At 42.6% G+C, this 23,640-nt stretch overlaps 1 protein-coding gene across 1 annotated transcript in view; it reads right to left on the bottom strand.

The window, feature by feature from the left end:
• ADGB (androglobin) overlaps window positions 1-23,640 on the bottom strand; it is a 209,573-nt gene that overhangs the window by 8,078 nt on the left and 177,855 nt on the right. The window contains 3 exon segments of the mRNA XM_065401716.1: window positions 8,977-9,085; window positions 10,259-10,414; window positions 12,972-13,159. Of these exon segments, the coding sequence (XP_065257788.1) occupies window positions 8,977-9,085; window positions 10,259-10,414; window positions 12,972-13,159 (453 nt within the window).

Raw genomic sequence — 23,640 nt, 5'->3', positions numbered from 1 at the left:
GAGCTGGAGCCAGTTCCCAAAGTCCAGCAGCTGTCCGCCCCGTCCCCGTCCCCAGCTTACCTCCCCCTCCTCCCCTGAATGCTCAGCGCCCATTCTCCTCCCCCTCCCCTGCTTCCCGCAAATCAGATATTCGCGCGGGAAGCCTGGAAACAAGCAGCGGCAGGTAAGCTGGGGCGGGGGGGGGGAGGGGCGCGAGGAGGGCTCCAGGGAGGCGCGGCTTGGCCCAGTCCGGCTCCGGCCCGGCCCCGACCCGGCCCCGGCCAAGCGGCTCCCTCCGGCCCCAGCCGAGCACCCCGGCCCCGGCTGAGCAGCTCCGGCCGCGACTCTGGCTGGGCAGCACAGCTCCAGCTCCAAGTGGCACGGCTCTGGCCCCAGCCGGGCGGCGCAGCCCCAGGCCCGGGCCCAGCTCCGGCCTGGGCCCCAGTCCTGGCGCGGCTCCGGTGGGGGTAAGCGGCATGGTACGAGACCGGGGCGGGGGGGGGGGGGGTTAGATAAGGCAGGGTCAGGGAGTCCTGGGGACAGGAAGCGGGTGGGGGGGGTTGGATCGGGCAGAGGTTCTGGGGGGGGCGGTCAGGGGATGGGGAAGGAGGGGGATTGGGTAGGCGTGGGAGTTCCGGGGGGTCTGTCGGGGTGGTGGTGGATGGGGTCGGGGCAGTCAGGGGACAGGGAGCAGGGTGAGTTGGGTAGGGGGTGGGGTCCTGGGGGGCAGTTAGGGTGGGGAGTCTTGGGAAGGAGTGGTCAGGGGACAAGGAAGGGGGGGTTTGATGGGTTGCGGTTTCTGAGGGGGGCAGGAAATGCGTGGGGGTCGGATGGGGGGGGCGGGGATGTACTCACTGGGTGGTTCCCTACCGGGTCTTCGGCGGCGGGTCCTTCAGTGCCGCGGAAGACCTAGAGCGAAGACCCGGAGTGCCGCCAGGTGAGTCATCCCTGCCGGGGCCCCGTCGAATCGGGCCCCGCACTTCCTAAAGCCGGCCCTGGGCTCAGTGTCTGGTCCTCCTGTTGTTCCCAAACAAAGTCCTCATCTTCTGGTAGCCAATCATGGCTTACTTCTTCAGGTGTCCCCAGAGCTAGCAGGCTGCTGAGTTGGTGTCCCTGGCTGTCCAGAGGAGCCCTCCTTCAGGGTCTTCTGCCATGTCTTGACCCATAAGCCTGCTTGTTTTCAGCTCTGGGTTGCTTTCTGTGGGGGATTTGTGTTACAGTGCTTGAGGAGCTCCCCAATCCACTTCCAGTCCTGCGCTAAGATGACCAAGTAGGTCAGGGTGGCTGTTGGCTGACTCTGCAAGTCTTCATGTGGCCTCCTACCCTCAGCTGCATGTTTGTCACAGGGTAGAGTCACACGTCCCCATGGATGCACTCGGGGTAGATCGGAGCATCTGACATATTGGAGGACTCTATCATGGTTGCCCATACAATAGTTACACCCGGAGACTACCAGGCCTATCACTTCAGCTCCTTTGACCCATACCTGCAGCAGCATCTTGGCTGGGCCCCACCTACAATCTCTAGTGCCTGCCATCCATGCCAGACCATAGCTGCAATCCATGAAGGAACACTCATGCCTAAAATGCCCTTCCTGTGCACACTTGAAGCAGCTCCCCTTCAGGGTCAGAGGCGGCTGGCTCCCTTCTGGGACTGTAGGGTCTCCAAGTGGGGCATACCCCTTTTCTTGGCAATACTGGTCCCCTCTCTGCTCCACCATGGTCATGTCCTCTGGGTGGGAGCAATCCAAAGGGGGGCGGCTGGCTCAGCCATCCTCAGCCTCCTCTCCTAGCATGGCCCTCGCTAGGGTTCGGTGTCCTGGTTCTGGGAGCCCCTGTCCTCAGTGTCGGTGAGACTGGACTATTGGCCACCACATAGTTATCCATCGAGGTCATGGCTTCCACCAGGGTGATGTTAATCACACCACTGTATAAACCCTACACTGTGGTATTTGCTGTAGTCCTTTTACTTTGACTACAAAATGCTGCAAAAGCTGTGGTAAATTTGACTACAAGTACTCGGGTAAATTTCAAGATGTAATGGTGCTCACTATAGTTTGTTTCTATGAAAGTATCTGGTTCCTTTATTTAATTCAGCAACCAACAAGAGGCTTTTAAAGATATGATTGGAATGTTCTCCCCAGCAACAAGAAAGATAGTGCTTGAGCATTAAAAGATTTTACTCCGAGGCTGGAAGCATTTGTGTCAGTATTTGCAGATAACTATCTGTAGCTGTTTCAAGTTAATTTTTAAAAAGAGTTTTGAAATGCTTCATATGAAAAGCTATATGCGCATTCATTGCTGTTAAAAATATTGCTCTCACCTGCTATACGATCCTCCTAAATTGCGTATATGGGTATAATGACAAACTCAATTAATAAATAGCAAGAAATAAAATTAAATTAAATTGAAGGCCCAAATCACTACTGAAATCTAATCGCTAAATTGGCATCTCTAAAGCTAATCACAAAGTCAGCATATCTAAACTCCCTATTTTCCATTCTGATTACTTGACTCTAAGTTCCTGTTAAGGGGGGGGGAGGGAAATAGAATTCACAGAACTGCTGATATAGTACTTTGAATAAAACTCAAGATTTTAAACAGGATATTTAAAAATCTATACATGTTCAATGCTTCATCTCTTTACAGCTCCAACTTTCCCTCAGGTTGACATCAGTTGTGTTTTTTATTACACAATTTGTGCATAACACTATGTCATTCTGTGACAATGGGATTAAATGAATCAAGATTGTTTTGGTTTGATTAGAGTTTAATTTACTCAGAAAGCTTCACTGTTCTTGCTCTCCCGTGTACATCAGGCAGGGAGGAGAACATTTTCATTTATTGCTGATGTCTTTTTCAGCCATTGAATTTTTAATCTTAAATACAAACAGGGCCAGATTGGCTTAATGTTGGACCCCTTGTGGCCCTTTCCTGAGTGCGAAGGAGAAGCCACCTATACAAGAGTCCAGTCTGGGTTAGTGTTGGGTGGGGACCATCACTTCTCTTTGGTCAAACTGGGACTCTCCCCTCCCTGGATCACTAGTCTCTGTTTTAAAAAGGACTGAGGTCTATCCTGGAGGCCTCAGCTACTACCCACTAGAGCAGTGGTTCCCAAAGTGGGGTTCACGAACCCCTGGGGGTTCACAGAACGTTTCAGGGGGTTCGCAAGAAAAAATTCATTAATGGCAGCCAGAGGACTCTGCTGGGACCCAGTTGCAGGGCAGACAGCCCGAGCCCCAGAGAGAGCGGGGCCGGGCAGTTTGAGCGAGCAGCCCAAGCCCTCCCCTGTCAGCCAGGGAGCCGGCAGCCCAAGCCTCGTGGAGAGCGGGCAGTTTGAGCTGGCAGCCCGAGCCCTCCCCTGTCAGCCAGGGAGCTGGCAGCCCAAGCCTCGTGGAGAGCGGGCAGTTTGAGCTGGCAGCCCGAGCCCTCCCCTGTCAGCCAGGGAGCCGGCAGCCCGAGCCTTGGGGAGAGCGGGGCGGGCAGTTTGAGCCGGCAGCCCCAGCCCTCCCCTGTCAGCGGGGGAGCCAGCAGCCCCGAACCCCAGCACTCCATGCGGGGTGCGGGTGGCAGCTCGGTTCCCTGTCCTTGTCAGGCAGGGGAAGTTTGCATCCAGGGCAGTCAGCAGGGGGCCACGCTGAACGTGGGGGGTGGTCCAAGTTAATTTGTCCCTCCCAGGGCACCTTCCTCGGTGGAAGAAAAGCTGTTTGCGAGCCAAACCAGCCAGAAGCACGTTGTAGCCAGTGTAGGAGTGTTAAGGCGTCTCAGTAATTGTCCTTCTCTCTGGAGTGCTGATTTGCTTCAGTGAGTGAATCTTCTCAGTTTCTAGTTTGTTGGTTGTCAGCAGTCTCTCTCTGTTATTTTTATTAGAACTTTTGTACACAAGTTCAATGGATAAGTGGCTGAAAAAGGAAAGTGTAAAGACGCTGGAATCAGCTAGTGTTTCCTCAAGCCCACACTGTGGAAAATCTAAGTCTAATGATCATGATGGTCCTGGAAAGTCACTTACAAAGAAAAGAATATATGACGATGATTATATAAAATATGGCTTTACATGCATTGGTGATCCAGAACATCCAAAACCACTGTGTGTGATTTGTGGTAATGTTCTAGCAAACAGCAGCCTCAAACCTTCTCTACTTCAGCGCCATTTAGAAACTAGGCATCCTGCACAACTCGACAAGCTTGTTGATTTTTTCAAGCGAAAATTAGCTGAGAAGAAAAGTGACATTACCAGTTTTATATCCAAAGCAAGTACTGATAATGAAAATGCACTTAAAGCATCATACCGCGTGCACTACCGAGTAGCAAAAGCATCAGAAGCCCATACCATAGCAGAGAGCTTGATTGGTCCATGTATAAAAGACGTAGTTCATTGCATGCTCGGAGAAAAGGCTGCAAAAAGGATGGACATGGTACCTTTCTCCAATAATACGTTGTCACGAAGAATTAATGACATGTCAAATAATGTAGAGACCACAATTGTACTTAGAGTGAAAAATAGTCCATATTATGCTATACAGTTGGATGAATCAACTAATGTAGCTAATCTAGCTATTTTGCTACTGTTTGTACGTTATGTGAATGAAGGTATGGTTGAAGAAGACTTCTTGTTTTGCCGACCATTGGAAGAACGTACAACTGGAGAAGATATCTTCAATCTGACTAATGCATATTTTCAAGAAAAGGAAATAGATTGGTCTTGTTGCCTAGGCATTTGCACTGATGGGGCCACATCAATGACGGGGAAGTATACTGGATTTGTAGCTCGAACAAAAAAGGTTGCATCAAAAGTCTCTTGGACTCATTGCAGCATCCATAGACAAGCCCTTGCAACAAAATGCATGCCAGAGGGACTGAAGGAAGTGCTGGACAATGCAGTGAAAATGGTGAATTTCATAAAATCATGGCCAACAAATTCCAGAATATTTCACGTACTTTGTGAAGAAATGGGTAGTATACACGACTGTGTGTTGACCCATACTGAAGTTAGATGGCTCTCAAGGGGTAAAATCCTTGTGCGCTTGTTTGAGGTTAGAACGGAAATCCTAGTTTTTTTTCAACAGCCACCCTTTCCACCTTGCCAGCTGTATGGAAAATAATGTCTGGCTCCAGAGCCTAGCTTATTTAGCAGATATTTTCTCAAGAATTAATGACCTAAATTTATCTCTTCAAGGCCTCAATATAACAGTTTTCAATGTGCAAGAGCGAGTTGAATCCCTGATAAAGAAGTTGCAGTTCAGGGAAAGTTGTTTACTGAAACACTCAGTTTGATTGTTTTCCAATCTTCATGACTTCCTGGCAGAACATAAACTTCAGTTGGATCAGTGCACTAAAACCAATATAACTGCACACCTAAAAGGACTTTGCACAACTTTCAGGGAATACTTTCCAGCTATGTCAGGCGATAATGACTGAATTCGCAACCCTTTTGATGATACCACTTTCTCAACGCAGATATTAAACACCAAGGAAAAAGAGAAATTGATTGAGATCTCCTGTGATTACGAACTGAAAAGGAGTTTCAGAAATCTATCATTGATCAACTTTTGGCTGAGTTTAAGAAACGAGTACCCCTTTCTGGCAGAAAAAGCTGCTGCAGTTTTGTTACCATTTTCAACAATATACTTATGCGAGAAAGCATTTTCCTCGTATGCACATCTGAAAACAAATACAGAAACAGACTTGATGCCGAACCAGACCTGAGACTTTATCTTTCTCCAGTGGTTCCAGACTTCCAAGAGCTATGCAGAGCAAAGCAAGCGAATCCATCACACTGAGGAAATTTAAACTTAAATCCTTGGAAATATTCATTTTTAGGAGGGGGTTCACGAGATGTCACAATTTAGTGAAAGCGGTTCATGGGCTGTTAAAGTTTGGGAACCAAAGCACTAGAGCAACGTCGGGAGGCCTTTTCCATCACAGCAGAGCCAAGACAGGATGGAAGAAAGGAGGTTCTCTTCTCCTCCTAGCCCACGGTCCTCTGTTGGGGTAGTGTTGGGGAGGGCCCTGGATAGCACTGGGTTTCAAGTCAACAACCCATTAAGATGTTCCTGTCTGTCAGAGAGTTCGTGTCCCACTTCATATGTCTCAGAGAGCTATTACGCAGGCTGTCTGCAGAGTCAGGCAAGTGATACTACATCAGTTACACTTGATTCACATTTCAAGTTTTTCTTTGCAAGCATGAGGGCTAGAAACATAACTTTTTTAAAAATTAAAGCTGAATTCCTGATGGCATACCATGACTTCCAAGAGCTATGCAGAGCAAAGCAAGCAAATCCATCACACTGAGGAAATTTAAACTTAAATCCTTGGAAATATTCATTTTTAGGAGGGGGTTCACGAGATGTCACAATTTAGTGAAAGGGGTTCATGGGCTGTTAAAGTTTGGGAACCAAAGCACTAGAGCAACGTGGGGAGGCCTTTTCCATCACAGCAGAGCCAAGACAGGATGGAAGAAAGGAGGTTCTCTTCTCCTCCTAGCCCATGGTCCTCTGCTGGGGTAGTGTTGGGGAGGGCCCTGGATAGCACTGGGTTTCAAGTCAACAACCCATTAAGATGTTCCTGTCTGTCAGAGAGTTCGTGTCCCACTTTATATGTCTCAGAGAGCTATTACGCAGGCTGTCTGCAGAGTCAGGCAAGTGATACTACATCAGTTACACTTGATTCACATTTCAAGTTTTTCTTTGCAAGCATGAGGGCTAGAAACATAACTTTTTAAAAAATTAAAGCTGAATTCCTGATGGCATACCATGACTCCAGGAGCTGCGACCCTAGGCCCAGGTCCACAGTGCTTCTGCCTTAATCTAGCCCTGTGTACAAGAACTATAACACCTTCTTTTCCTTATCCCACACAAATGTCATGGTAGATGGACTTTACCAGGACAGCCACTCCCCAGAATATCAGCTGGCTGTGGCCTACTGTACCTTATTTGTGGTAGCTGGCCTATGGTTCTGTGTATGCAGCATATGGGTAGTGAAGGAGCCTTCTACATGGTGGTCTGGCAAGAGTGCTAAAGGAAGAATTGTAAGTGCCTTTGGGGCTATTCATCAGACAACTATTCTCCAGAACAAAACAACAATTACAAAGATACTGCACACAAAAATGCTCATAGGCCCCTTTTCCCAATTGCCACTCTTTAAGGGACTGCTCCAAAGCCCATCAAAATCAATGGAAAGTCTCCCATTTACTTCAAGAGTCTTTGGATCAAAACCCACATGCTCAATTTAGTTCAAATTCTGGCATTCAGTACGTGGTTGGTGACCGTGTTGATCAAATGATCATGTTGCACTCATGTTCTGAGCACTCCAGACCCAAAACAGTTGAACTATATTATATGTATGAAATATAGCTGTGGTTTTAAAAATAATAAATGTGTGTCAAGTAAGGTGGGTAATCAGCAGGTTCAGGATAAATGAAACACATGATCAACATTTCTGATTTACTGAATGAGTATGATACAATTTTACTCAGAAAGTTAATCTGCTGGAAATGCTTCCCAGAATTTTTTCAATACTGTGTATTCCTTAACACAGTGCTTTTCAAACGTTTTAGGCTGCATACCCCTTTCCAAATAATGTAGTCTACCGCATACCCCCATTTAAAATAGGGTCATAATATACCTTTGAAAACAGGAAAATAAAAAGGTCTGTAAGGGATAAGTTCACCATTACAGGATTTTTCTCACATACCCCCTGATGAGAGCTCATATAACCCTCAGTTTGAAAACCACTGCAAAATTTAAAATCGCCTCTTTTGTACAAACCTAAACGGCCAGCAGTAAGACAGCAACATTTTGTATATATTGTAGGAGAAGTCTAGACATCAGGTGTCTCTCTCTCCAGATAAGGGGAACTCATGCTAAAAGCAGCTGCAGGATAACTATTAATTATGGGGACTCTATTCTACAACCCAGTATACAAGGAAATAAATATTCCAGATTTAACTCCATTTAAAATGTAAGAAGTAGCTATTGCAGTGTACATATAAAACACAAGACATGGTGGGCTAGGTGACGATCTCTTGTGCTTTATGTTCTGAAATGTACAGTTGTGAATTATTTTTCTATTTGGCAATGTATTAATGTTAACAGTTTAATGAGTGGGTGTGGGCATATTCTTGATTCTTGCACATATGAGTCACACTTTTGAATTCTACCCACATTCGCAGAGACCAAAGTTGTTACAATCAGATTGGTATTTGATACTGTGTACTCTCTGGTGGACTGATCTCAGTACTATTCTTAGCAGAAAGGTGCTGCAACAAAATAACCACCAGGACAATTTTACCTTTGTTGGAATTCCCACAGAGTCCAGCGATCGTTAGGGAATGAAAACTGAACTACCCCTAGAAATATGCCCTACCAGAAAGTTGGATGGGATTTGTAGAGTCTGTGGAGAAGCTTGTGCTGCTACAGTATGTGCTGCATGTGCTCTGTGGTTAGTACTGCACTTTCCAGAACTGTCAGTCTGGCCCTTTTCATAAGCATCGCATTAAAACAGAAAATGAACATCAAGAGATAGTAATGTCCTTGAATCATAGTGACTATTTCAGCTTCTGAATTCATTCTAATATTTCTACAGCTATGACCTCTAACATCAAACATAGCTCAATAGGATATGTGTTTTTGCAAGGAACATACATAAATAACTATTGTAGTGTTTACTAGTTAGAACCCCAACGTGCACTGAACAACCTTGATGAGAGCTATGTCATCCATTTGCCATCAGCATTTAATGAGAAAGGATTTTCTGATCAAAAGGGTAATGAACAATGGGATGTTTAATCTCCTAGGATCACGTCTGTATTAAAAAACAGGCTAGGACATACATGGGTCATATGTTAGGATGCATCATGGGAAAGTCTGTACTACTGTGATTCACAGAATTTTCATTTCTGCAACCTCCTGCCCGCCATGTAATTACTCCTTCTGAATAACTTTAAAGTAGAATTCTTCTAGGTAGGACAACTTCTTCTGCAGCAAAGTTATACCCATACCTCCTTCTCCTGGGCCCAGTGCAACACTGACACTTTCAGGCTCAGCCGTGGGCTCTGTGGAACCCTTCGATGTGCACTTATTAATAAAGTGCATGCGTTCCTGAAAAGCCTAGAAAACAAAAACAGTTTTCAATATATGTTTTAAAAACATCTGTTATTTAGTTATTTAGTTTTAACATGCCATATTCATGGGAAATAAGTGACACTGCGATTTATGTCAAGCGCTCCTTAAGTGAATGGGCAGGAGCCCCTAAATAAGTCTTCATGATTGTGGTTCAGTAAAATGAAGAGGACGCAATACAATTTTATTAACAGCTTAAAACTCAAGTGGCTGACTTTCTTATCACTACAGTCTTTGCATACTGAATATATACAGTATATGCCACTTATATGATACTAATGCTGTCTGCATCATCTAAAAACAATGCATCAGTAGGCTGTTTATAACTCTGCCTGAGGCAGGAAGCAAAAATTGAGATTTTTACACAGATTTAGTGCTGCAAATATGTCTGGAGAAACAAAGCCACATTGCCTTTCCTCCTGTTATGGCATCATATAACATATATTGTATCAGCATGTGAACTGACATAAGAAATCAGCAATAAAAATAAATATTTAAACAAATATCTTTTCCCCTTAGATTTGGTGCTGTTTAACTGTTAGCACTTGCACAGTAAAAACAACCTTTTGTTAACCATAAAGAACAGAACACTTACAAAAACAAGAATTTAAAGTGCTACTCACTAACAAGCAATGAGAGGTTCTATAGAAGTTTGGACTGTATTCTTAATACTATGATCTGTTTTTTGGAAAATTAAAAAAATTCTCTAAAAATTGTTTTTGCATTTCATTAGGTTTAGCAACAGTAAAAAGTAATAATAAACAAAAAATACTGTTTACTCTGGGCCAAATCCCAGTCTTTCCTCAGGCAAGAACTACCCCTGACTTCAATGTTTTTCCTCAGTAAGCTTTTCAAAATCTCTCTCTGTGAAATTTGGGCCGTGTTTCCACAATCAGATACTCACAAGTGCAAGGATTGGGCTGTGTGGGTCTGATTGCAGGAGTAGGACACAAGTAATGGATATGAAGCATTTCCTTACAGGTTTGTCCCCATGGAAGTCTGTTAATCCACTCCCATCGGCACTTCTCACTCTTTAAACTGTGCAACACTGTCCCTCTTCCTGGGGAGTGAATGCAGATCTCCTAATTGGCACTGTTCTGACACAGACCACCCTTGGGACTTTTTACACAATGTAACAGTAATAGGATGAGCTCTGATTACCTTGACAGCTCTTCCTGGTTCTGCAGACTCCCATGCTTGCTTCATGGCTTTGATCTCATCTGCTCTCTCTGTGTCTTTCTTCAGTTCCAGCACCTCTGCCTCACTTTGTTCAATGACTAGACGCAAGATCCAGTAAGGTTTGTTCGGATCAGACTGCTGAAGGTGGAATGGAATAAAGCAAGTGAACTAAACTTATTGGTTAGTCTACATTCATTATTTCTTTTTAGGATCTAGTCATTTTTTTCTGCTCTTTGATAATTTCCCACTTATTTGAGAGTCCTGCACACTTTTGATATTCACTGCTTAGTAGAGCGTGATTGCCAAAGGAAGCCTTTTTTTTATTAATGCCATCCTCTGATGTTCATGGGTGTGCTCACACTCAGTAGGGAGTGGCTGCACACCAGATGGCTGGAATTAAATCATCATGAAAGTTCTCTTATTCCATTTCAAGCATATCAATGTTAAAAATAACTATCTCACTGACACTAGCTTACCAATGAGATAATCATTTTGGAAAAGGATGGTAATTTTCTGCCTAAGAAGCCAATTGTGCCTGATCGGTTCAGGTGCAGAGCTCCTTTTGAATAGAAAGAGTCTCAGCCACCTCTGTAGCAGCATGTCACCTTTTGCCTACATCCTACAAAGGGCTCTCTGAACAGTCAGGATACATGCAGAGAGGAGGTAGGCGTGTTTTTTCCCATTCAGAGCTGATGGTAGAAATCTAACACAATCAGAGGTTCTATTGATTTTCTGAGGATACCACCTCCAGTTGCAGAAGCCCTGACAGTGTGGCTTCATTGAAGCTGTACTGCCAAGGACCAGAGGACAATGCTAAAGATGCATCCCATAGTTAGCATGGATGTCCCCGACCTCCCCCATGTGAATCACAAGGAAGCTGTAGGTATATGAAGAGGCCTCCCAGAACAATTAGGGAGAAATTCTGCATGAAATCCTCATGGAGACATCCTCCACTTTTCATAGATTCATAGATTCTAGGACTGGAAGGGACCTCGAGAGGTCATCGAGTCCAGTCCCCTGCCCGCATGGCAGGACCAAATACTGTCTAGACCATCCCTGATAGACATTTATCTAACCTACTCTTAAATATCTCCAGAGATGGAGATTCCACAACCTCCCTAGGCAATTTATTCCAGTGTTTAACCACCCTGACAGTTAGGAACTTTTTCCTAATGTCCAACCTAGACCTCCCTTGCTGCAGTTTAAGCCCATTGCTTCTTGTTCTATCCTCAGAGGCTAAGGTGAACAAGTTTTCTCCCTCCTCCTTATGACACCCTTTTAGATACCTGAAAACTGCTATCATGTCCCCTCTCAGTCTTCTCTTTTCCAAACTAAACAAACCCAATTCTTTCAGCCTTCCTTCATAGGTCATGTTCTCAAGACCTTTAATCATTCTTGTTGCTCTTCTCTTTCCAATTTCCAATTGCTCTTCCCTTTCCAATTTCTCCACATCTTTCGGTGGAGATGCGGTGCCCAGAACTGGACACAATACTCCAGCTGAGGCCTAACCAGAGCAGAGTAGAGCGGAAGAATGACTTCTCGTGTCTTGCTCACAACACACCTGTTAATACATCCCAGAATCATGTTTGCTTTTTTTTGCAACAGCATCACACTGTTGACTCATATTTAGCTTGTGGTCCACTATAACCCCTAGATCCCTTTCTGCCGTACTCCTTCCTAGACAGTCTCTTCCCATTCTGTATGTGTGAAACTGATTTTTTCTTCCTAAGTGGAGCACTTTGCATTTGTCTTTATTAAACTTCATCCTGTTTAACTCAGACCATTTCTCCAATTTGTCCAGATCATTTTGAATTATGACCCTGTCCTCCAAAGCAGTTGCAATCCCTCCCAGTTTGGTATCATCCGCAAACTTAATAAGCGTACTTTCTATGCCAATATCTAAGTCGTTAATGAAGATATTGAACAGAGCCGGTCCCAAAACAGACCCCTGCGGAACCCCACTCGTTATGCCTTTCCAGCAGGATTGGGAACCATTAATAACAACTCTCTGAGTACGGTTAACTCCTTCCTATGGGATTCCCATAGAAGGATGATTAAAATTAAAATGATACCCTCAGATTGTGCTACCTCAGAAGAGGGGAGTTGGTGGGCAGGGCAATGCCTGCAGATCTATCACTAAGTGGCTCCACCAGCCACTCTTGCTGCCTGATGGGAGGGTTGTAACCAACACCGAAGCTACTTCAGACCTGAGCCTGGATGTGGTGGAAAGACTCCTTTCTTCATCCTTGGGCCCCTGCGGAAATCCCGAGTACTGCATAGCTGCTTAGGCTATGTGTACGAGGGCCAGGAATTCCCCTGAAGTGCAAGTCATGAGATCAACATATCTTTCATGTAAGTGAGGCTGGGTGTAGTTTGTCTCCGAAATGATATTGTTGTGACCAAACAAATACATCAATCATATAACACAAGATGAACATATTTTACATATCTAGTCCAACATTTCTACATATTTAGGAAGGAGACAAAGCATGGCATAGAGTAATATATGTAGTCCCGGTTATTCTGGTTTAGCTGCCTGTAAGCACTTTTACACCCTGTATGAGGACACAGTTTATTTGTAAATATGGAACCACCAAGTGAGGGAAAGTTAATATAATTTTGTGCCAAAGAACATCTAGGAAATGTTGGGGTTGCACATAGACATTATTTACAGGCTTCCTGGATTTACTCTTACCTGAGATTCCGGTCTAGATGTAGACGCTGTTTTATCTTTACTGGACTTTTCTTTTTCTGCCTTCTCAGTTGCTTTATCTTTTGTTTTTCTAGTTGTTTTAGGAGTGCTTGCAGATTTTGGCCCTTCAACATTGCTATAACCATCCTGGTTTACTGCCGCAATGGGTTCATCATGTTTCTCACCATGTGCTATCCATACATCATTGTGAGGATTGCGTGAATTATATAACACCATTGCCAACAGCGAACAAATGTCCCCACATTATATCCAGGATGGAACAGAAAAGCCATTCAACAATACAAAAAGAAAAAGAGAAGCCAGTTAATGATTTTGTGATATTAAGCACTGAACTAGCACTGTTTGGCAGAAAAAGGAGAAAAATATTCTTAGGGCTAGAAAAACTTTAATACTTGTCTTAGAAAGGGCCAGATTCTGATATCCTTATTTGTCTTAAATAGTACCTTACTTAGGGCTCATGGCAACGCCCTGTGTACAGGGCAGTGCATTGTTTCACTGACCCAGGAGCAGCCCAGAAATCAAACTGTGACTCAGAAAACCACAATCTCCCTCTTGGTTCCCCACCATGTTCCAAGACGAATGTCACCTATGCCAGCCCAATACTTGGTGCAGCATATATCACCTGATACATCAGCAGTGCTTTGCTGGCCACAGTATTGGGTGAATGTGGGCGGAGTGGGGTAAAGCTACATCTCTTATTGCCCACAAGTATGGAGAGTGAAATGGGAAATACAAGGGAGAGGGAAAGCAAAATATTGCATTGATTAAAAAACATTTTAAAGAATTTCATATACACTAAAGTCAGGAAATTCAAAGTCATGGCTCTGATGTCAATCCCAACATATTTTGCATTACTGTATGCACCATAATATTTATGTGTTGTATGTGGCAGTGTGTCAGAGTAAAAGATGCTGAGAAAATCAGAACTGAACTTCCTGAGGTATCTTCCCTTAGCTATGTGTGCATTAACAGATGTTTTTACATTAAACATTCTTGTTTTTAAAAAGGAAAAATCCAGAAACCTGAAATAGGACACACAGTTTATGTGTTGAACTGAACAATGGGCTAGATCTCCAACTGTCTCAGAAAGCTAAAAAGCTTTGAGTTTGAAATCTGAATCTTATCACCACTTCATATGCCTTGAAATATACAGAAAGATTATGTTGAACATTTAGATTTGGTTAAAAAGGCAGATTTGGGAAATGGGGATTGGTGGAGTGTAAAGAAAATGTAACTATTTTATAGCCTGTCAATCAATATTTCTTGAAATATTTTTGTTACAAAGCCCCCTTTCTTAGGGATTGTCCACACAGTGAGTATGCACACTACACTACACTAATTCCTAAAGTGCACTAACACGTTGCTCATCAATTGGTCAGTGTAGACCCTGCTGGTGCTCACTAAAGGTTCCCCAGTGTGCTTTACATAGTACTGTTTCAACAAAGCTATATTAAGGTGCACTAGGGAACCCTCAGTGTGCACCAGCAGGGTCTACACAGACCAAGTAATGCTCAATACTTTAGTGCACTTTGTAAATCACACCCTTCAGAGTGTGTGTATTATCCCACATATAAACAAGTCCTTAGTGTCAAATGCAGTGCCATAACTATGCTCCCACACCTCTTCAACTGAGTGCAAGCCATCCTGCCATGGGGTCAGATCCAAAGCCCACTGAAGCCAGTGGAAAGACTGTTGCAGGCTCCTTCTGTGCGTTATATGGGACTATAAAAAGATAAGTAAACAACAGAGAAATGCATACACTCTGAAATATTATTTTTATTATGTAGAAAAATTTCTTCTCATACTAGATTTAAATAATATATGATGGCACTGCAGTGCTAAGCTTAAATTGACTCAAGATCGCTGAAGCATATATTAACAAATGAAAGCAAAAATTAAAGCAGTCACTGTAAATATTGAAAATAATAAAAACTCTAGAGGAAATGCTAGTATGAAATAAATATTGATGATATAACTTGAAGTTACAATATCATTACATTAATGACTTTCTATTTAATTTCCTATTACCATAGCATATTACCACAATAAATCAATCTGGGGCATGTGCACTATTCTGTGAATTATTAACGTTTAAAGATAAAATATTTATATATAAAACGTTTATATTTATCTGAATACATTAGAGACAGGCAGTGCCATTAGGTAAATGATGCTTGATACAGTCATCTGCATTCTGGGATGCTGCAAGTTTTTGCTGACTTCTTTAAAGACCTTGAAGGGTTCTGAATTTTAGTGTGTTGACATCAGTGATGGGCAGCCGAGAGATCGCTACTGGGGATACTTTGTAGAACCTAATATATGAATTTCCCATATTTTTAAATAAGCACCTCCACCTAATTAAAAACTAACACTGAAAAGTCTGAGCCAGATTCTTGGCCCAGCTACAGTCCCTTTGCATGGTTGCAGGGGTGGAAAGAGGCTGTAAATCTGGTCCAACTAACACCTTGTGAGAAGGAATCCCTGGGTGGCGCAGGGCTGGCATAAGCAGCTCTACGTCAATTCCTGCCCCCCAAACTCTTGGTGTAAAGGTAAAACGGGGCATGGCTGGGGTTCTGTTATGTTGTGCTCCAGAGTGATCCAGTGGCTGCAAGAATGGCTCAGAACCTGGCTAGCTTTGGAACTGGGGAGTTACAAAGGTAGTGTAAAACCAGTTTTAGTTCTCCTGCTCTTGCACTGGATACAGCAACTGGTCCCTTAAGACCCTGAGTCAGTAAGGGCTTAAATACCTGCCTAACTTTAAGCAAGTGCCCAGTCCCACTGACTTCAGTGGGTCTACTTACATGGTTAAAATTAGACAGGTGCTTAAGTACCCTGCTGAAGTGGAACCTAATAGGATAGGAAAAAAGAGGGAGAGACAATGGAGGAAAGCATCAAGGACACAAGTGGGCTCCAGCTCACTGATCCTGTGGCAATCATAGGATAGTAAATTACAGAACATGGTCATTTTATAACCCTGAAGCTTGAATGCAACATATACTGATAACTGACAGTCACGAACTAAGAGAGAATAGAGGAATCTGGTAACAACTACTATATTTACATTGCATAACAATTTCCATTTCATAGATGCCAAGGCTAGAAGGGTCCATTAGATCCTCCAGTCTGACCTCCAGTTTCACAGGATTTCACCAAGTGATTCCTGCAACAAGCCCATAACCTCTGGTTGAGGTTGAGCATCTCTTTTGGAAAGACATCCAATCTTGATTTAAAAATTTCAAGTGATGGAGACTCCCCCACAACCTTAGGCAGAATATAAAGGTTTCTTGTGACCTTGTCTTTGAACAGCTTTCATACGCTCATTGTCTGCAGCAGGCCAGTTAAAAATGGCAGGTGCAACCCCTCTGGGCTATGGCAGTGCCTCTTCTTTGTCCCATGAAATCATATTCAAATTTCGCTGAGAATGAACGTACTAAAAATTGATATTTCCTTTCTCCCACTTGTACGCCTCATGAAATTTCTGGAAGCTTGTCAAAAATCAATGAACATTCCAAGGCTGAGCTCATGCTACCACCATAGTGGCACCAGAGAACTGCCACAGAGCAGCTGTCAGAGAGGAGTGAGAAGAAAACTGGGCTTGGTTCTCTACTCACTGTAAACCTCTAAACCCAGTGCATGGCCCCAGTGGCCCATTTATCCCAAAGAGCACCATGTCAGGTGCTTTCCCCATCTCCCAGGCAAGGAGAGATATATGGATCAGGCTCCCCACATTCCCCTCCCCCAGACTCACCTCATGGCCCCCGTGGACAATCCCTCCTCTGGGGGCAACAAACAAGTCAGGAGGATCCTCAACTCCAGGGGCAGAGGAGAGAGAGAGAGAGCGAGGCCAGGCAGGGCTTCCCCCTAACCAGACTTCAGCCCAGCACCTGGACCCAGCGACCCATTTCCCTCCCACTCTGGGAAAACTGCCTTCTCCTACTGCCAGTTTATGTTAGTCTGGCAGCTCAAATAGTAGCAGATTATGCTGTAGCGTTGAAGGTTCAGGAGTCAGACCCTGCTGATGATTCATGATAAGAGGTGGAGGCTGCTACAGTTGCACATACAATTTTTTTTACCTTTATCTTAAACACACACACACACAAATTTGTGACCCTAAGAGCATCCCAATGCCAGTTGACATACTGTTATCATGATATATACCCAAAAGATGGCAAGTAATATATCATTGGAAAACTAATAACTCACTGATCATTAATATTCTTGTGTTATGTATGTACAGTAAATCCAGAAAGGACTTTATCAATATGTGCTGGAAGTATGTTCTTAAAATGTATTTGGCAAGCAGTGCCTAAGCCACACCTGTTCAAGACAAAGGAATGTGGTTCCACCTGTTTGACTAGGTGTGACAGAAGACCAAGGAAAGCACATTAACATGCAAGCAAAACAAAGCCACCAGGACAGCAAGCAGAGAAAGATGACCACTTAATCTCGATGGGGGATGGAGACTGCATCCCAGGAAGACTTCCTTTCTCTTGAAGCAGGATCAATGAACTTTGGAAAGATAAGCAGAGAGGAGGCAAAGGAACTGAGTACTCTGAGCTCTGCGAAGGGTCCTGGCCAGAGAGTCTTGTCAGCTATGGCGTCAAAGAGACTTGGTAAGAAACACTTCTTTGAACAAGAGACTCTAATTTATTAAATCAGGTTTTAGTCTTAGAAGAGTATTTTTACTTTTGTTTGCTTGTAACCCTTTCTAACTTTATTCCTCATACTTGGAATCACTGAAACCTATGTCTTTTTGTTTAATAAACTTGTACTTTTAATATAAACCAATTCAGTGCTGTGATTAAAACAGTGTTTGTTAACCCACGTTAAGGTAATAAGCTGCTGGATACTGTCTCTTTAAGGGAGCAGCTAACGTAATAACCTCTGTGAGTGTTCAGTGAGAGGGCTGGACACTGCAGAAAGCCATCTCTGGAGATCTCAGGAGTTGGGATTCACTGATTGTTACTTGTTAGACAAGGTCTGGACTGGCAGAGTCCTGAAGAGTTTGCTGGCAGGACAGATAAGCTGGGGTGTCAGGGAGCTGATACATAGCTTTGTAGCAGCAAAACTCTCAATTACTGCGGCTGAGAAGGGTAACACAGGAAGTCACAATTCTGGTCACACAAAAGCTATAATAAAAATTTTATTTGGGTTGCAAAGCACTTGAAAGTTAGAAAATGCCAAATGTAGAGCTGCCCATGCAATTTTAATTTGCCCTCCTCATGCTATGAATTATAATCCAGTCTATAATTACATGATCACCAACTATTTTTTCCACAGGATCTCAGCCTCATTCAGTGCACAGGATGGACATACAGGGAGCAGAATTAAAGGTTGCACAGGCAATCAAAAATTTGGTATTTCCTAACTTTCAAGTACTTGACTTTGCAATCTAAATAACATTCTTTATAGCAATATCTTCTATACAGTACAGACATTTCCTGATATAGCATGTATAACAATCAACCTATTATTATGGCCGAGATAGTATTTGCTATTTCCCCCCAGTCCTCATCACTTAAAAAAAAAAAAAATACTGCCAAACAGCAGCTCTAAGGAATTTTAAGAAAGAAAAGAAAAAACAGCAAAAATTAATCAATGGAATTCAAAATTTTGGGCAAGATGTTGGTTTTCACCTGCAACCTGGATTCAGATTCAAAATCTGGTACTAGCATCCACCTATCTTAAATAGATCTTGGGCTGAACCCAAAACCTGAATCCAAACAGCTCTGAACTTTGCGGGGGTTGTAATGCAGATTAATATTTAGTAGCTCAGGCACATCTCTTGGATATTACTATTATTATTAACTATTTATCTACAGTACCACTAGGGATATATGTAGCACTTTACAAAATACAAATGACAATTGTGTGCAAAGAACTGACTTTCACCTAAACATTTGTGAAACAATAATGTATAGACCATGTGAGAACTACTGGTCTTCATCTAAAAGGTGAATTATTTAAAAAAAAGAAAAACCTCAGACAAACGCAAATGTTAATTTAAAAGAAGAACAAAGAACATGTTTTTGTCCTGACAAGTTAATTTAAGTACAAAAATCTACTGCAGATGGCACTATTGTCTTATATTAAAAAGTACCAACAGAAACCATGAAGGTTTGTTACAGGAATTTTCCATCTTGCTCAATGCAGTTTTCTTAAAATTCCCATGGTGAGAGAGTCCTTTTTTGTTATATACCAATATTGCTGTATCTATGAATCGTGTTTCAAAATCAACCTTCACTTTAAGTTTTGTTATGACTCCTCTTGGCACTATCCATCTCTCTGAAAAATAACATAATTTGTTACACCACAGGGGAGCCCAGGATGGTAGAGCCAAGTTTCCAAACTGCTTTAATAATGGGTTCACATTCAGGAGGAGGTTTAGAATATTCAATGTCGTTTTGTTCCAAATATGCATACTGTATTTTAAGTATTTTCATACCATCTATACAAAACTGTCCAGATAAGATATTACTATTAGTAGTAACATTGGTTCATATACTAAATATTAGTATTAATTTAATTTTGCAGTACGTTAAAATGTACCTTATTTTCAGATATGTTCTGTAAGTTTAAAGTGCAATGCAACTGGGTTATCTTGGAAGACAGATAGTATTAGGGGATAGAGTAATCTCTCTTAGCCCTTAAAATGAATCCCTATACAAGGATACTCTGCATCACTCACCAGTCTAAAATGTTTGTATGGAGCCTAATGTGGCAAACACTACTCTTGTGAGGAAGCCCTTTGTTAATAAAAGTGCGACAGCAGGCCCTTTGTTAATAAAAATCCCTCCTAAAGGCTCTCTTATCTCTTCCTCATGGGCTCATTCCTGCTCTCAGTGAAGTCAATGACACCACTCCCATTAACTTCAATGGTGCAAGATCAGGCCCTATATAGAAAAATTGCGTTTTTAATATTTAGCGATGGATTTAAAATCTCCTTTTAAAAATATGTCTTTAAAAGAGAAATAAAGAAAATAAGTTCAGTCAACTAGAGAATAAACCAGTCCATGTTAAAAATGTAATTAATTATTGGTAAAGAATGGCTAAGGGAAAGGTTAGAAAATCTGAATATATACAAATCAGCTAGTCTAAACGATTTACGTCCTCAAATATTAACACAATTGCTTACAAACTGTATTGAACCACTACAAATTATTTTGGAATAGTCCTGGAGAATCAGGAAGGATACAAGAAGACTGAAAAAAGTGAATGTTATAATAATCTTCAAAAAGAGGGATGCTATCAATTACCATCAGATAAATCCAATGTCAGTCCCCAATATAATAGTGAAACCAATAATAAAAGAAACATCTAGAAGATAATATAGCAATGGGCAATAATCAGCATGAATATATAAAGATCAAATCTAGCTAAACAAATTTGATTGTGTGTGTATATATCAAACAAATTGGTGGATGATCAGAATGTGGTAGATATACTATGTTTATATTTCAGTAAAGCATCTCACAAAACCTCTCTCTATCACATGGATTGAAAACTGACTGGTGGAACTTCAGCACTCATGACATTTGGCAATTTATTCAGTTGGAGGCAGAGCCTTGTGGGATACTGCAGGGATCGATGTTGTCCGATTTTATTTAACAACTCAATGATGATCTGGAAGAGGGGATCAACAGCATGTTAATGAAATTCACAGACAACACCAAATTGCCAAAAGGAGCCAGAGAGATTAGAAACATGGGAATAGCTCCCTTTTCAACTACTGTCCCTTTTCCTTTCATCTTTGCTCAAATGCTTATTATCTGTCTCCACCCTGGATCTCCACCAAGCTCGTTTTTGACCCTTTCTTGACTATATCCCAGAGCCTAGTTCTCCTTCTTCATCCTTCTTGACCTCTCTAATGCCTTTGTCCCTGTCAGTTACTCACTCCTTACTAATATAGTCTTTCCTTAGGTTTGTTATTGACATCCCCTGATTCTCTTGCTGCTTCTCTGACCATTCCTTCAGCATCTCTTTCAGTAGATCCTCTCCCACTCTCTGGAAGCTCTCCCACGAACAGCTTTGTATTTTCTTCCATTTACCCCTTATGAAAGGAATGCCCTCACTGAATTATATTGGAAGGCTACTATCTCTTCTCAAAGCCCAGCTCTGTTTCAATGACTGAAAATAACTGGTCAATTTTTCAATAGCTATGGGACAGGCTACTGAGAAGCATGTGGGGAATGTACATATTTCATGATGTAACTGCAAAAAATATATAGTTGTATATGTACATATTGGTCTATTATGAGATTGATCAATTACCCACTCCCCCCCCCCCCAGCATGTTGCTCCTTGTCGCAAATTGTAATTTCTTTTGAATAAAGAATATTTTTACTTCTGTGTTTACACAGGACCTAGCACAATGGGTCTCTGATCCTGACCAGGGCACCTGTAACACAAACAATAGCAATAAAGACTACAACAAATGAGATTCAAGTTGAGAGAATGTAAGCTCAGAGTGACCGAATGCATCCCTGTATTCACACCCTACCCACTATTGTAATAATCCTTGTACAAAATATGCCTTGTGAGATATCATTTGAAAACTAATAACTCACTAGTTAATAATATCATTGAGAAATGTATGTAGCAACATTATGTGTAAAGTTATGAAATCCCCCTGTATGATGTTAAAGGCACATATTCAAACTCAGGTAGCCCCAGTTAGGTAGAACTGGTCAGGAAGACCTGTCTTAAACAAAGGGATGTGTGTTTGCGTATAAGCTGTAAACAGAGTCCTCAGGCAGTGACAGGGGGAAGAAAGAAGGCAAAGATGATCTGCATCTTAGTAAAAAATAAAACAGCATAACTCCTCTCCCCACAAGATGCCATATCTCCTTGCTCTGGGCTGGAAAGAACTTTATCTAGGGGTCACTGTCAGGAAAATAGATTTCAAACGGTGACTGAACTATAAAAGTAAGGGGCAAAAACACCTCAAGTTCTCTCGTCCTATCCATCTCAAAAGAAATATCTGTTGGACTTTGAGAGCAGATCCTGGCCTGAGAATTTTGTCCCTAATGTTACTGGAAACATGTGGTAAAGAACTTCACCTTGAACCAAGTCTAATTTGTTAAGTTTAGAAAGTATTCTCTCTTTATTTTTCTTGTAACCATTTCTGACTTTAATGCCTCATTACTTGTTGTATTCATTTAAAATCTCCCTCTTTGTAGTTAAATAAACTTGTTTTATTTTTTAAACAAAACTAATCCAGTGTTGTGAACTGTGTGGGTAATTCCATTTAAAGTGGCAAATTGTTGTATATTGACCTCTTAGAGGGGCAATGGATCTAATACATCTGGACAGTTCAGGAGAGGGCTGGACAGTGCAGAACACAGATTTGGGAGGGAATCCAGGACTGGGAGTGGGTTGGGGTCACCCCTCATGTGAAAGCCAAGGCCAGTGAAAGCCAGAGCGTGTCTGGTGTTTGCTGACAGGCTGGTGGGGTCAGAGCTGCTGGACCAGGGCTGTAGCTATGCACAGACACTCATGGTGTGACCTGCATGCTAGCAGGCTGTTTGTGAGCAACCCAAGTTTGAAGCTACAACAGCAAAGCATTGTGAGGAACAAAGTTGCAGGGCAGGGGTGACACAACCCCTCACTGGTCTGGATTGCACCCTAGAATGTCACACATACATATGGGGAAAAAGAACCTGAAACAAAGCTATCTAATAGGAGGTAGAAATTGGAAAGAAGTAATGCTGAAAGAGGCTTAGGTGTGAGAGTGGGCAGTGAAATAGATGGGAGTATGCATGGGGATATGACAGCAAAACACACCATTGCAATTCTGAGTTGCATATGCAGAGGCATTACATGAAGCATGGAAATGATAATCCTTACTTCAGGGCAGTGGTGTGACTGCAGATGATAAACCTTTTCAGAGCACAAAAATGTTGATAATGTGGAAAAATCAGATTAAAGAAACAAAAATAATTTTGAGGCTGATGGGTTTGATTTATAAGGAAATATTTAAAAAGGCATATATGTTTAGCTTGGCTAAGAGATGATTAAGAGGAACCTTGATAGCAGTCTATAAATATATGAAAGATGTTAATACTACAAAGAAAGAAGAATTTTTGGGTTGGTAGAGATCTATGCTGGGGAATAATCTCCCAAGGGAAATGAAGGAAGATCCTTAAAATGGGACATTTAAAACTAGACTCGACAAACTGCTAGAAAATATACTATAGGAAATAATTCTGCATTGAAGAGGGGATGGAATAGGTGATGTAGTGGGGCGGCTGCCCCATTCCTGAAGAACAGGGATTAACAGCAGCCATGCTAGGCTGATTGGGGAAGCAGCCACAGGTGTGGCTGGCTAAATCAGGCCACAGCTGACCTGGATAAAAGGGCTGTGGGGCCAGGAGACAGGAGAGTCTCACTTGAGCCCTGGAGTAGGAAGGGCTAGCTGCATGGGAGTAAGGTACCTGAGGTGGAGCAGTGCTGGGGAAGGGCAAAGGGAGCTGGGGAGCTCTAGTCTGGTAAACCCCCAGGCTGAGGGCTTGTTGAAGGCCTATGAAATTCCTGGGGCTGCAGAGGGGCAGCCTGGTGATAGGCAAAGGCAGCAGGTCCTACCCCCTTGCCAATGATGAGTGGCCATTACAGACTACAGCCTGCCCAATGAGTGGGGGCTGGATGATGACTG

This window comes from Emys orbicularis, chromosome 3, assembly GCF_028017835.1.
Source record: "Emys orbicularis isolate rEmyOrb1 chromosome 3, rEmyOrb1.hap1, whole genome shotgun sequence".
Classification (NCBI taxonomy): domain Eukaryota; kingdom Metazoa; phylum Chordata; order Testudines; family Emydidae; genus Emys; species Emys orbicularis.
The sequence above is the reverse complement of the archived record's forward strand: the minus strand, read 5'-3'. Positions and strand labels throughout refer to the sequence as shown.